General features: G+C 36.9%; 1 protein-coding gene across 5 annotated transcripts in view; it reads right to left on the reverse strand.

Moving 5' to 3' along the window:
• The window catches only part of PLCE1 (phospholipase C epsilon 1), a 150,139-nt gene that overhangs the window by 79,417 nt on the left and 56,168 nt on the right, over positions 1-14,554 (reverse strand). For all 5 annotated transcript variants that reach the window (XM_027647743.1, XM_027647742.1, XM_027647741.1 and 2 more), the window contains exon 3: positions 6,300-6,591. In XM_027647743.1, the coding sequence (XP_027503544.1) occupies positions 6,300-6,591 (292 nt within the window). The remainder of the gene's footprint in view (positions 1-6,299; positions 6,592-14,554) is intronic.

A 14,554-nucleotide genomic window follows, 5' to 3' on the forward strand; every position in this document is an offset into this window, starting at 1 on the left:
TAATGCTATTTGACTACAAAAATACAAAATAAACCATCAAATTAAACATTTCTCGCCATTATAGGTTCAATACTAAAAAATTTTTCACTAATTATAAAAGCAAATATCTGAAAACCTAACGAAAAAAATCAGAATGTTTTAAATTCTGCAAAGAAAACTGTACAGTATATCATAGAATTTAACAAAAAAAAATGTGTCTGGAGAGAAATAAAAGAACATTATCCTACTAAAGTGGATTTTTCTCCTAATTTGTTTCCTAGAAACAAGACTTCAAGGGAATCTTCCAGATGACTATTGAGTCATATTAATGCTTGTGTCCTTGGGGTTTTATGCTCATGATTGACATGCTAACATAAACATACCAAAAAAAGTTCCATTCTGCACTTTAGAAGTTCCCATGGACACTACTTTTACAAGGCCCATTCAAACAAATGTTCAGATCTTTAAAATAATAAACAATAATAAGCAGTTCAGGGATTAACTATCTGCACTTAGAATCCCATTTCATTTTTCCTAAAGAATAATTAGTTCTCATTAAAAAAAAAATCTGATTTTAAAACAAACATCACTGCACAAACTTCTGCTCTCTCAGCCTTCATCCACAGACCTTAGCATGTTCTTCATTCCCTTCCTCAAAACAAGCCTCTAATAACACAGACTCATGTGATGTATTTAAACTCGTTACTTTCTTGTGGTAGAAATAACAGCTATAGACTACTGGCAAAAATATTGCTGTAAGCTGAGACCCAGATATACAAGTTAAAGGATCATCAGTGTACCAAAACTGCCACATTGTACTATCGGAACTGAAATCTATATAAGATCACCTGAAACTCAGTTCTGCTTCTTAACAGCTTAGCCCTATACACAGGTTAGGATATCCAGATCCATACAGACATGTACCTTCCTTCCTGTATCTTGAGTATGATACCTGTTATGCCCAAAGGAGCAATTTTACAGATGAAAATATTTTTAATTCTTTGACTTAGATTATTTATACTGGTTAACTTCAATCTACTGCCTGGTTCAATTATGTGCCTATCTTGCAGTAATACACCCTATTGAACCCAGAAAGAAGACTATAAGGGCAAGACAAGCTATACTGGCAGAACTTAAATCTTTGTCCCTATAATGTATTAAACACGATAGATTCAAGGAAGTTTTTGTTAAATTAATATTGGCAAGGATCCTCCTTAAGTCTTTCTCTACTACCCCTCTGACCAATCTGGCTGCAACCAGGCCTGGCCAGACAGTGACAGGTTCAAGAGACTGATGGCAGTGATCTTTCCCTTCTGCCAGTTTACAGAGACAATCATCATAGCCAGCTCCAGACAGTCCCAGATGTCCCTAGATTTACAGTTGTCCTCCAAAAATCTTTCTCCTCCATCCTGCCATCTCAGCCTTGATCTGTACTTCCTGCGATGTCCCTCTTCATTCTCTTCCTAACCAGGTGATCTGTACGTGTTCCTGCTCTTCTTGAGCATCTTGGAGGCAACACAGCAGGCATAAAATCCTTGTCATCTGACTCACACTCTTGCCTCAGGCCACATTATCTACATACCGTGTGATCTATCTTCTGTATTTGATTTCCTCTCCTACAGTGTATTGCATGACTCATATTCTTACCATAGACTCTGAGCCTAAGACACATTTTGTCTTTTCAGGTCTTAATTTCAGCTCATTTGGATTTATCCCTCACTCTAGAGGGTCTTAACCTTTGTGCCCAAACATACACAGACCAGTTAAATCATGCTGGCCTTTCTATATCTGTGTGCGTCAAGCTTGTTATCACCATGACTGACATACAGCTATCAGACAACTGCCCCAACTTCTGGGACCCTGGAATTTCCCCAGTACTGTAACAATACACCTCGTGCAAAGGGTACAAAACACAGCAGTGGGAAAAGCCCTAAAGACTTGGACACCTGTTTGTTGCCTGTTTGCAGATGGCAAAGTCTGATTACAGAAAAAGGGTAATCTCTAAATTCTGTGGGATGAATTAAGTAGGTTTTAAGATCAATGCAGTCTGCCTCCATGTTCATGACAAATTCGTTTCCTTCCATTCTTGGTCAAAAACTGCTGTTGTGTATTTAACAAGTCCTGTTGAGCTTTGTCTGGAAGATGAACAACAATGATCAAACACTTAGTCTGATTTATATCAAAGAAAGTGGCATCAGACTTGAACAGCTTTGAAAGACGCTAAAGTGAAAAGAATATTGACATGAAATGATTGCAGTCTGCTCCACCCTCAGACACCTCTTTCTATTTCCCTTTCCGTTTTCTTAGATTACAAACACAAGTTATTGGGGGTGCAGGAGAGGGAAGATTACAAGTTTCTTTCCAACTATGACTCTAGATTTAGGTATCAAATGTAAAGTACAAACATTTTCACATATTCTAGTTCCTTCTTTAAGAAAGACACAAGCCTTTTTTTTCACTTTCTATATAAAAATGTCAACACCACATAAACTGTGATAATGACTGGCCCCTCAAATATGATTCCAGTGAAAGTTCTGGCCCATTCACAACTATGAGCAAACTTCTGTAACAATCAATTTTTAAGAAACAGAACAGGCTGAGAAACAGGATTTCCTTCCTACAGGAAAAAAAATCTGGTTTCAATCCAAGTCCCACTGAAAGACACTCTCAAAACTTTTTGCTAACCAAAAATTCTGAGTTACACACAGACATACTAAAACAGTGCAGCCTAAATATCTTCAGTATTCATATGTGAAAATTATGTTCTCTGTAGCAACAAAGATGCTGACAAGGATGTGAATGTCACTGACCAGCTGTGGGAACTCCAGGCATCTGCAGTTCCCGGGAGTCCACTCTCAGACTGTCCCTGTGCTACCAGGACCAGAGTCGCAGCTCCTCAGTCGGGGGAGCCTGACAGCTCTGTGAGCCATCTGAGAGCAGGGCTTGCAGGCTCACTGCTCCAGGCCCAAGAGATGAGTCTCCTACACAGCAGGCCCTACATGAGTTTTTAAAGACTCTCAGTCTCAGATCCATGTGACTGGGAATTCTGGCTTAGGAGGTCTGGTATGTTTGGAAGCCTTCTGTGGAACTAACACTGGCTGATCTGCCCACAAAACCATCCTAGCTCTGGGGACTCAGAGTATTTAAGGCCCTTAGCTACAGAGCAAAACCTTACAACAGTATTCCCTGGAGCTGGAGTGCTTGTGACTGTAAGGTTCATTGCACAGGTCACTAAGTAACTCCTGAAGGACTGAACACAAAGAACTCACAATGTGCTTGGTGCTAGGGAGGCATAAAGCCAGGAGGCTATCCCAGCATTAGGGACTCGCTGTTTGTAGGGTCCCTATTTCCAGGGCAGATGTTACAGAAAAGTCCTAACTACAGAGAGTATAAAGTTTTTGAGAAGTCTTCCTTTTAAATCATGAAGGTGCTTCTCATTAGAGTTACGGGCTCCTCTTTAAACAGACTGTGCAAGAGAGTGCTGAACTTTATCTCCAGAAATTGTAAACATATTGAAGGAAAAGTAGTGAAATGGCTTGTATGTGCTCTCATATTGCATGCCTCCGGAATAAGACTGGATATGTTGCCACACACTGTGTACATGGGCTGCCCGTTAGAGCAATTCAGTGGAAGTCAGGAGTCCATCCACTTTCTGTACCCTGTGCATCAGAACGTAAGTTGCTGGTCAGAGCTCTAATTTACTACATGGCTTGTGACTTTCTTACCACAAAAACTTCATTCTCCCTCATAGTGGTGTACTAGCGATCGACACAGATGCACAAACTAGATTTTTTCTTACTGGTAATAGAAAAGGAAGAGTTTTTAGATTTGTGACCAAAACATTGTTGATAACACAGGGATGTTTCAGCTATCGCTGGACAGTGCTTACACATCTTCAGTCTTTTCTGTTTCTCAGATAGGACAGCTGACACCAACTGACCAAAGGGATATTCTCACCATATGCATATACATGTATATTCTGTACCATACATCATGCTCAGCAATAAAAGCTGGGGTAAATTGTAGGAAGGGCATTTGTAGTTAAAGTCTCTGTCTTCCCAAGAAGCCATTACACATGATGGAGCCCTGCTTTCACAGAAAGGGCTAAACACCTACCTGCTGATTGGAAGTAGTGAATTAATTCTTTATTTTGGTTTGCTTGTGCACACGACTTTTCCTTCATCTACTAAACTGTCTGCAGCTCAATCTATGCATTTTTGCACTGTTACTCTTCTGATTCTCTCCTCCATCCCACTGTGGGGGAGCAAGTGGCAGCATAGCGCTACCTACCAGGGTTAAACCACAACTGTTTAACCACACCAGTATATTCCCTTTTCAATGCCTCCAAACAACCATTAGTTTATGCCTGAGGTTAAATCCAGCCACCAGAAAAGATGCTGAACAGATACAAATAACCTTTTTATCAAGCTATATGGACAGGACAATTTCTTTCTTAAAGTGTACACACCCATGAATGATAACTGTAACTCTGAATTCAGAATACAGCTGGGTTCCTTGCTAATGCTCAGACAGTAACATCATTAAGTAACACTATGTAAATGCTTTTAGAAAGGATCACAGTATAACTGAACGTGAACCTTCCACATCAGAAAACTTAAATATCCTAAAGCTGCAGCATATCTCTTCCTTAAACAGAGACCAGTACAGTAAATCATGCCTAGACCACTACAGTAAATACAATCTCTACTATCTACACAGGTTGTCAGTGGAATTGCAATTCAAGTTCCAGACCTCAGCTTTTTCTCTAATGTCTCACATCCTTTGGTTCAGAATCCAACAACAAAAAGGTACACCACATAACACTGTCACCACAGAGATCCCCAAAGTGTGCAGTGCAGCGTGCTGGTACACAGAGCCCTCATGTGCAGTCGCTAACCCAGCCTCCACAAAAAGATGCAGCCATATCAGCAGATCAGGGCGTCTGCTGCTGTTTCCAGTTTCAAAGCTCAGTTCTAAAGCACATGATTCAGTTCTTTTAACCTTGCTTTCTGAGCTGTCAGAGGAATGTATATACTTATTCTTCTAAAGCACTCATCTGCCCAGAACAAATAAAACCGAAACAAAATAAAAAAGGAAAACCCTACCAAAATAGGACACTGTACTGTACATATCTCTGTCTCCCACAGCCAATGAGTGTATGTGAAGCTTAGTAACGTTGCTCAACATACTACTGAAATTCACTCAGATGCTACAGTTTGCAATCTGTACCTGTCCTTCTTACAGTATTTTAGTCTCTCTCCCACTTGATTCATCTAAAGAGAGACTAATTAAAACTAGAAAGGGACACTCTTGGGGATAAAAATAAGACAACCATATCCATGCATAAACTATACCATTATTGGAAAAAATGAGGTCAATATCTGCATTAGTTAAGCAACCACTGAGAATTACGCACTGATTTTGTCATATTCCTGTTAAACTTGGGCAAACCATAATATCCACAAGCATCACTTCTACCATTGTATGACTGACATACAATATTCTTTTGTTAGGGTATATCAGATGACGATAAATCTCCAAATGCTTGAATAACTTATGAAATATTCTAGGCATTAATTAAAAATTAATCGATAATGTACATTCTGTGCAAAACCATCTTTTAATGCAATGCATTTGTACCAAGAATTCTTTTGTCTGTTTAACTTCCAAAATTGATCAAACTAAATCACATATGGGTATTCTTACTACATAGGAAGATGATCAGCATGGAAATTTAATATGCAACATCCATCCTCCAACGGGCATTTTTCAAATACACAATACCTGCATTATTTGAAATGATCCAATACTAGAAAGATGATGGATCCAAGAAAAGACCAACAATAAATCAGTAGTGAACTGTACATACTTAACCACACAGTGCTATGCTGACAGCTAGCTGTATAATGACAACAATAACAACCACATAGAGTACATATTCATTTCTCAGGTCCTGAACTAAGTCAGCCCGTGAGCAAGAGCACTTGGCAAATGAGGAACACCCTAAAAACAATTGCTTAGGCATTAAATTTGGATGCAGGCAGAACAGATTCCAACAAGAAAAAAAACCTGAAAAGGTGTTTGTTTTGTAATAAGAATCTATTCAGTTTAGCATGCATTTTAGTTTATTAAACTAACACATCTAGTTATTATGACACATAATGATTACGAAGGAAAACATCTGAAAACATGAAAACCTTTTTTAACTGTTAACTTCATATATGAGTACATAAACTACAGAATATTATATAGTATTAATAATTTTGCAATTCACCCTATATTTAAAGAGGATAGGGGTCAAAAAAAAAAATCTTCATTACCTTTAAGCATTGTTCTTCCAGTTGATCCTCCAAAGATATTTAAAAGACCACTTCTTGCTCCTAATGATGTAGTTGCTTCTAGTAAAGCACCAGTTATATAGTTAGAGAGTGCAGTCCTCTGTAAAGTGGCACGATATTGACAGTAAGCATCTGCTACACATGGTTTTACACAAAACCCATCATCTTTGCAAATACAGACTGTAATAAATGTTGGGAGCTTTCTCCGAAGATGAGGAATATATTGAAAAATATCTTCTGTTCCCTCCTCTTCTTCTCTCACTGTACTGAAGATCTGTGAAGAATGCAAAAGCATGGACTGTTAGTTCATTTGCTTAAGATAATACAAAGAACACCAAAAAATTCCAAATGACCATGACATCCTGTAAAGTTGAACAACCTGCAAGATCTATGTATCCACAACTGATTTGTTAGGATTTTGAGCTGAGGTCCCAAAAAGGGTATTTAAATAAGATGTCATTCTGGCTTTCAATCTATGGTTACAAGCATTCTAATGAAAACCAGTTTTAAGGATAACCATTAGACTAAAAAAAGGCCACATCAATATACCTCGTTAACATTTAAAACAAAGAATATGCAAAAAATTGCTTATAAGACTATTAAATCTACTGTCCTTCCAGAAAACTCTTAAAGATATCAGTAGCAGAAAAAACAGATCAACTCAGAGTTGGCACTTTTTCTTGCTGAGTGGGGTGGGGTTTTGCAAACAGAAATGGTTTTAAGCACTCTGAGCCCTCTTTCAAAATGTTCTGGTGTCACGTTCATTGCATTACTTCCAGCCTACGCACAGGTCCTCCATCTAATATTGGTTTAGTACTCTTTTTCCAATATTTGTGATAACACACTAATGAACTTCAGCCTGTGGCTTAGCAACTAAGTAATGTTTGCTTATTTAAAAGAGTCTAATGATCAAAGCAAGAATCTGGAAGAAATCTTTTCATTTAGTATACAAGGAGAGTCTTGATTCTTTTCATTCTTGTATGCTGACTTACTGATTAACATTAAGAATTTGTTTCAATGATATGTGCTTTGTAATTACAAAGTGCAAACTACCAAACTAAAAATTAATACAGGGAAAGGTCACTGTAACTGTCACTAGGACAGGTGCTATGACAATTTATGAGGTTGTTCCCCATCAGTTTTTACACGTACAAAAGAAATAAGCTGATGACTTCATGACAGTTTTTCTTAATTAATGCCTTGTTTCTCGTTGCCATCCTTCCCCACACATAAACAAATTACAGTTATCCATCAGCATGGCAGAAACAGCAAAACAGCATCCACTCCTACAAAGCAAGCACACATGTGCTCAGTCAGATGATAAGAAACTGTTTGCACAGTCCGTGCACGCCACATGTCAGAGGCACTGGCACCCTCACCACAGGACATACACGTGCCCAGCCATGTATCCAAGGAGTGAAGTGGTTCCCGGTACAGGGATCTGCACACCCATCCACTTCTGCCCTAAGACTGGGATCTACCCTGTAACTGAGGAGGGTTTGAATGCCCTGCTCCCACAAGGGATCTGACTCTCCAGTAACAGAAGCTGTGAATGATGATGTTTACTTTTCATCCAGGTAAATAAACTGCAGAAAATCAAATACAATCCAGTATATTAAAGCACATATTTGTTATCTTAGCTTTAATTTTTGTATTAACCCTTTCTTGGGGAAAACAGTAAAATTTTATATTGAAAATATAATTATTAATTAGTAATGTAATTCAATTATTTGAAAGAGAACACTGACATATTTATTAACATAAAATAAAAATCAAAACTTTCACATGTTGACTATGGCTATATAACTCAATTCCATTAAAATATGGCTTCTGTAGCCTTACACAGTGAAATGCCATGATATATATCTTTTTTCTCCTCTCCCTGCAAATATTCCAGAATGTGTTTGGTCTGAGGCTTCTAGAAACATTACACCTCTGCTTGAGCATCTTTATCTTCTTTTTTTTGGTATATGAATTTTATGGACTCAGACTGTCAGTAAGAACACATCTCTACCATTATTCAGAAAGAAAGCGCACTCAAAGTGGATGGGATATGTGCAGGTCTTTTAATCAAGTAAGTGTCTGCAAGAAACAGTACCTTTTCAAAAGGTGTACTGTGAAATAGTAAACCTGCCTTATGCCTGGATTATGAGTGTGTCACACACAGCAGACATAATTAGTCTTTTTAGCTTGTTTAAAAAAATATTTAGTTAATGAATATAATTTAACTTCTCAAAACTGCAGTTACCATCCAAAATATTTTTAAAATTGGGTTCTGCAACTTATAAAGGCATGTTCTGTTGCCTACACAACTAAAATTTCTTTCAGCTGCCAAAGCAAAGAAACCATTTGTTGACAGAAGTAGGCGACAGTGTTTTGCTGGAGAGATTATACATAGAATAATGGTGTTAATCTCTTCTGTATAAAGTAGACTTCAGGGCACTAGCTGTCTCCAAAGACTCTGCACTTCATGTAACATTTTCAAATTCTGTTTGTTTCCATGTATTAAAGTTCTGCATGTGTTACCTCTGCTGCACACTGATGAAGTTATAAAAAAATACAGAAAAAATACAGTGTGTATATTTGTCAGCCACTGTAAAGAACTGAAACAATCAGAACAGCAACATATCCCTCAGGTAACTGATAGGGGAAATTACCTTTAAGAAAGTTTGCACCAGGCAATTGGGAAAACTTAATCTTGCCTGGGAGACAGAGAAGTTTATTCCAAGCCAGGGCTTGGAACTCCATCCTTGCAGATGGAGTTATATTGATCCGTATCACTACCAAAGAATTACTAACATAATCAAACAAGAATGCGAACAAACAAGAGTAAAATACGGCACTAAACTGACAGCTACCTGTCAAAAAGCAATGATTCACAAGGGTATATCACTCTTGATTCACTTTTGCCTTACAGACCAAATTAAAGATTTCAAAGCCATCTGCAGTCTGATGCTGCCATGTCTCACCTACTACATATCAAGCAATAACTCACAAGAAACTTGGGACAGTATCTGAATCTAAAAGTGTTGTGATATTAAATGTACTGCAGTGAGCACACATGTAAATGGTAACATTTATACGCAACTACAGTACTTCAAGATTTACTCTGGACCATAAAAGCATGCATTCTAACACTTTTTCTTTTCTCTTTTTTCCCCAAAATACTTTTAAAATAAGAAATAAGCTGAAACAGGAAATCCACGTACACCAATATTCCAATGAAAGTATACTATGGTTTCAATAGATTTTTACTTTTTTCTATTTTTTTAGGTAGATTTTAACGGTAAGTAAGGAGGGAAAATGAAAATTATTTTCAACATAAAATCTTTCAGACTACTACAAAAAAATCTCCATCCTCGAATTCAAAATGAAAATTAGCATTAAAATAAAGATTAAATTCAGGCAGAATTCCATCCTACAACCAAGTCCATATTTGGAAAATAAATGGAAAAACAGATTTTTCAGTTCTTAATAATGTATGCAACAAATCATCAAAACTTTAAAAAAAACCTTAGTTTTGCTTGTAGTAACTTAAAATGGTATCTGCAAGTTAACTTATTGATAACCTTCAGGCAATAAAACTTTCTTACAGTGACAACAGACATATTTTGTCAAGATATTAAAAATATCTTTAAAAATAACTATAAGAACAAGTAACTCATGGTGGCCTTGAAACTATTCCTTACTTTTTTCTCTTACTTTTTTCCTGTTTAACCATCACTGCAACTGCAAATTGCAATATGTCCTTTTCTCCATACACATTAAGCTGACTATGTAGAAATGGCAGAAACCTAAACACCGTACCCCTTATTGCCCTACAGTTTACAACAGATATTTCCCCAAAATTTACCTGGAGTTCAAGGGTGCTGCTGTACTGCAAATACTGGATATGGTAGTTCATAAAAAATAATTTTTCTGATTTCTTACTTAAACATACATGCATCTTTTATTGTGATCTTTTCTTTCTCTTTTCGTATTTTTTCTGCCTCAAGTATTTAGCTTAAAACTTGGAGGCATGTTATCATGTTGCCAAACATCAAGCAGATGCTTAGTGCATATGAAACCCCGAAACTGGAATTATTCCCACCAAAAATTCCCATTATAAGAGGGCAAGCTTAATTTCTCTAACTTTATTATAATAACAAAGAATATGTGTACCCAAGAAGTTCATCACAAACAACAGTCATGAAAAACGATGCTTGTTGATACACTATAAAAATAAGAGAAAACAGGGTGTAATGGGGCTTTAATATTTTACTGCATCTGTCCAAACTCTCTCTAAAAACATCAATCAATATATCCCGAATGACCAAATTGAAATGCTGAAATGCAGGAGGTGTGTGTGTATGCTCAGGTGGTACTATGCATTTCAGTCTGATTTCCTGGCTGTTCACCCACAGAGTGTTTTTGTGATGGAGGGCTGCTGACAGCCCATGCCCAGCCTTCCTGCAACACAAAGCCTTCCTTTGTTGCATGTTTTTAAAGGAACTTTAAATGCCTGTAAACCAGAATGGTATATTAACAAGTAGTAACACTCAGGACGGTATGTCTTAAAGATCACTTAAGTATCTCCTTTGAAAACACAAAGGTTTTACAGAACATACAAGTCTAAACACAATTAGCATCACAGGAAATGCTGCTCTTTCCAAATTTGTTCTGTTCCAAGAAAAATTACATTAAAATGCGGAAATTCTGATGGTGATTTTTCATTTTGGTTCTGCATGTTTTTTAGAAGAAAACCCTTACTAACCCTTACAAATGAAGCTAATAATGATCCCTTGGAAGACATGACCAAGGACCATTCCAATTGCTTTTACATGTATTTATTCTACTATGTAATTCAAACAACTATAGCATGGAATAGTCCATAACAGCATATAGTCTGTTATGAAAAAAGCACTTTTGGCAGAAAGAAACTAATATGTCAGGTGAACTTGCATGGAGGGGAGAGGATTGAAAGGAGAAACACACATACCAGAATAAGAATTTGCTCAGAACAGAAGAATGAGGCATTAATGCACAGTCGATCAATACTTCAGTTTTATGTCTTAAAAAATGGCACTTCAGCATCACACTTTGGAGCATTTACTCATAAAATTTAAAAAAGAGGTGATAGTCAAATTTCCGAAGTTTTGGGTTTTCTCAGCTTTATCTTGTTCAGGTTATGACAACGGCCACAATCATTAGCACATGACATTTCAAGATCACTGCTAAAGTGCAAATTCACAGATTATGAAATGCTTTTTTGTAATGATATTGCCTACCTAGAGCCAGCACTTGTCAGTGGCCAGTTCCTTCTAAGGATATCCTGATATTGTGGGGTTGAGGTTTTTTTTAAAAAAATGAAAGAATAGTCCCCTATTACTCCCTACTATTATCGCCTTTTGAGAAAAAATGGTATTAGAAGTAGAAATAAACAGATTTTGTAATGACTTTTCTATTAATAATTACTTTCCCCAATATTCTTACCTGAAAAATTGTTCATCTAAGTAATCTAAAAGCACCACCTAACATTATTCTGCTTAAACAAGAGTGAGGCCAGTAGTCCAAGGAACATTTCTTTTAGTTACAAATACAAAAACCACTTTGGATATTAATATTTTCAACATTTATCTTTGACCTAATTCATCATGAAAGAACCATGATGAACCATCATTTAAATACTGCCTGAATAATGTTGTTAACCACTTGATTTTCAAAGATGCTGCAACAAACGTCTACTGGGATCTGCAGAAACGATGAAATCTAGGAAAAAAGGTCTGCCACTGATCTGGGATTTAAAGGCAAGTCTTGAGAACCCACACAGATTTCTAGGCCAAAACAGAATAATTACTGACCTTGTTTCTAATCTAGTTCAATAGTTTCAAAAATAAGTCTTCCTGTGCAAAAATAGAAATGAATCACACTATTTAGTACAGCCAATACTCCACTCTTCATTTACAGTTATCTAGTCTGAGTAATCATTCCAGGTGCAAAGACACTTGGACATCCTGGAAAAGCACTGCAGCTTTCCAACTTAAACTAGCTCCAAACAAATTTCCCATTTCACAGTACTGCCTAAGCCAGAGATCCCATTACTGAGAAGGTTTACTTGCTCATTGCTTACAGCACTACTGAAGCCAGTTACAGTGCTTCCTTCATCAGCTTCCTTTCTGCACTCACAAAGCTCAGGGATCTCTGCAGAGAAATTCACAATAAAATTTAGTTCAGAAGACAGAAAGAGACCAGATTCAGTACAGATGGGTATTTGTAATGTCAAGGGAAAAAAAAGATCTCTTAATAAAAGAACACTTTAAGATCTACAGCAAAAATGGCTGTATCCTATCTTCTATTGCTACTGCTAAAGCCGCCAACTAAAATTTTGAAAAATATTTTACTTTAATTGCAACAAAATATAAATGAGAGACTGCCTAAAAGGAAAAATATTTTATATTAAACAGCAAGTTAACAAACATCTCTAAGTAATGTCAATCCAACTCAAACTTTCCCTGCAAAAAGTCAACCCTTTGGCAAAATTACAAATATATAAAAACACCTTTTAAAAAAAAAAATAAATTGGTAAATGTACCTTTTTTTTTGGCAATTCTACAACATTTGTTAGTTTCAGGACAGTTAACCTGTTCCACGACAGAAGTTGAATGTTATCACACATTAAGCACAGGTTCAAAAGCTTCCAGCTACAAAATTACATTTAAAAGAAATAAAGAAAGTAACAGCAGGAGAGATTGGACGTGACCAAGTATAGGGTTCAATTGTGTCTCACTACAAATGTTCTGCACTCAAAAAGATCAAAGATTGACGATTCCTACATGACTTTCATGGAAGAGAAAGAAAGAGGTACCACAATTTTAGAGTGTATACTTCTCTGATTTTCAGGAAGAAAGAAATCTTTAATTCTTGGGCTTTCTAATATACAAATTTCTTGTGACAATTTCTGATTATGTATCAATTACAAGAACTGAAATATAAACCCTGAATGCATTTTCTGTTATGCCTAGAATAATGTATACACTTGTTTTTCTTTCTATTGTGTTTCTATTATCACGAAGACATGCCAGAGCCCCATATCTAAAATGGTTGTGCAGGTTCTTCAAAGTCAAGGGACATTACAGTGTTTGACAAAGACAAGGCTGTGAACAGCAGAAAGGTCTGCTCTGTCGGCACTATTTCTTAGCTCTGTTCACTGAAAAGCCTTGTTCACTTTAGCAGTCCAATAGGTGAGGCCTTCAGAAGTCCTTTCAAGAAACTGAACATTTTGGTAAGTATTTTTCAGTGTTTGGAGTACAAAAGCTAGACATTCAGACTCTTAGAACATTATCTTCTTCACAGTATTTAGCCGCCTGTGACCAAATAAGCACAAGCCAAGAGATCTGATCAAATTTTTGGCTATGTGTCTCACTGAGTTCTGGTATTTTATAAGAACAAGTAGGGCTACAGATAAAATCTGTGGTCAATTAAATTCCATTCCCAACTTACTATTCAAGATGAAGTAGATGATGACAAACAGTCATCACAAGCTTTACTAAATTGTACCATCACTGAAATTTGCAAGAGATTCACTACCTATCTCGAGTTTCTCTGATTTCTTGTTTGTCATGACACTCCATTGCAGCATGTATCTCTAGGTGCACTGCAGCAAATACTGAAACAGTTATCTAGAAGCAACTGCAGTTTTGCAAGTTGGCGTCAAACTCAAAAATTCCCATGGTTTCTCTCCCAGCATCTCATGATCCAACTTTTTTGGCTAACGGGCAACATTCTTACAGTATCAACAACCATAAAATAAAATAAAATATTACATATACTTGTACATACACATGTTCTTCATACTCAACAGTATTTGGAGATGTATCTAAATGTCACCCTTCAGGTGGCTTTGCAAGCCAACAACTGCCCCACAAAGCAGAACTGACAGCAGTTTCAGCAATGGCACTTGCCATCTAGCCTGCCTGCAGCTTTACCAACAGGAGAAAAAGAACTGTCATCACCTGAAGGAACTCTTGCCAAAACACAGCCATTTGGTGCAGGTTTGCATTTGTGTTCGAGAAACAGAAGTAAAGGGCTGTTTTGACAACTGATCAGCAAGAAAGATGGAGCTATAAACACACATTTACAGTGAAATACATGCAATTCAGTAAACACTGTTCAGAACAACAGGGGTTAACAGTGTTCTCTTCATCTTAACTTGCTCATTTCTTGCTCTCTCTATGTATTTTCACATGGTGCTTAAACAG

This window comes from Corapipo altera, unplaced genomic scaffold, assembly GCF_003945725.1.
Source record: "Corapipo altera isolate COAL_440 unplaced genomic scaffold, ASM394572v1 56, whole genome shotgun sequence".
Classification (NCBI taxonomy): Eukaryota; Metazoa; Chordata; class Aves; order Passeriformes; family Pipridae; genus Corapipo; species Corapipo altera.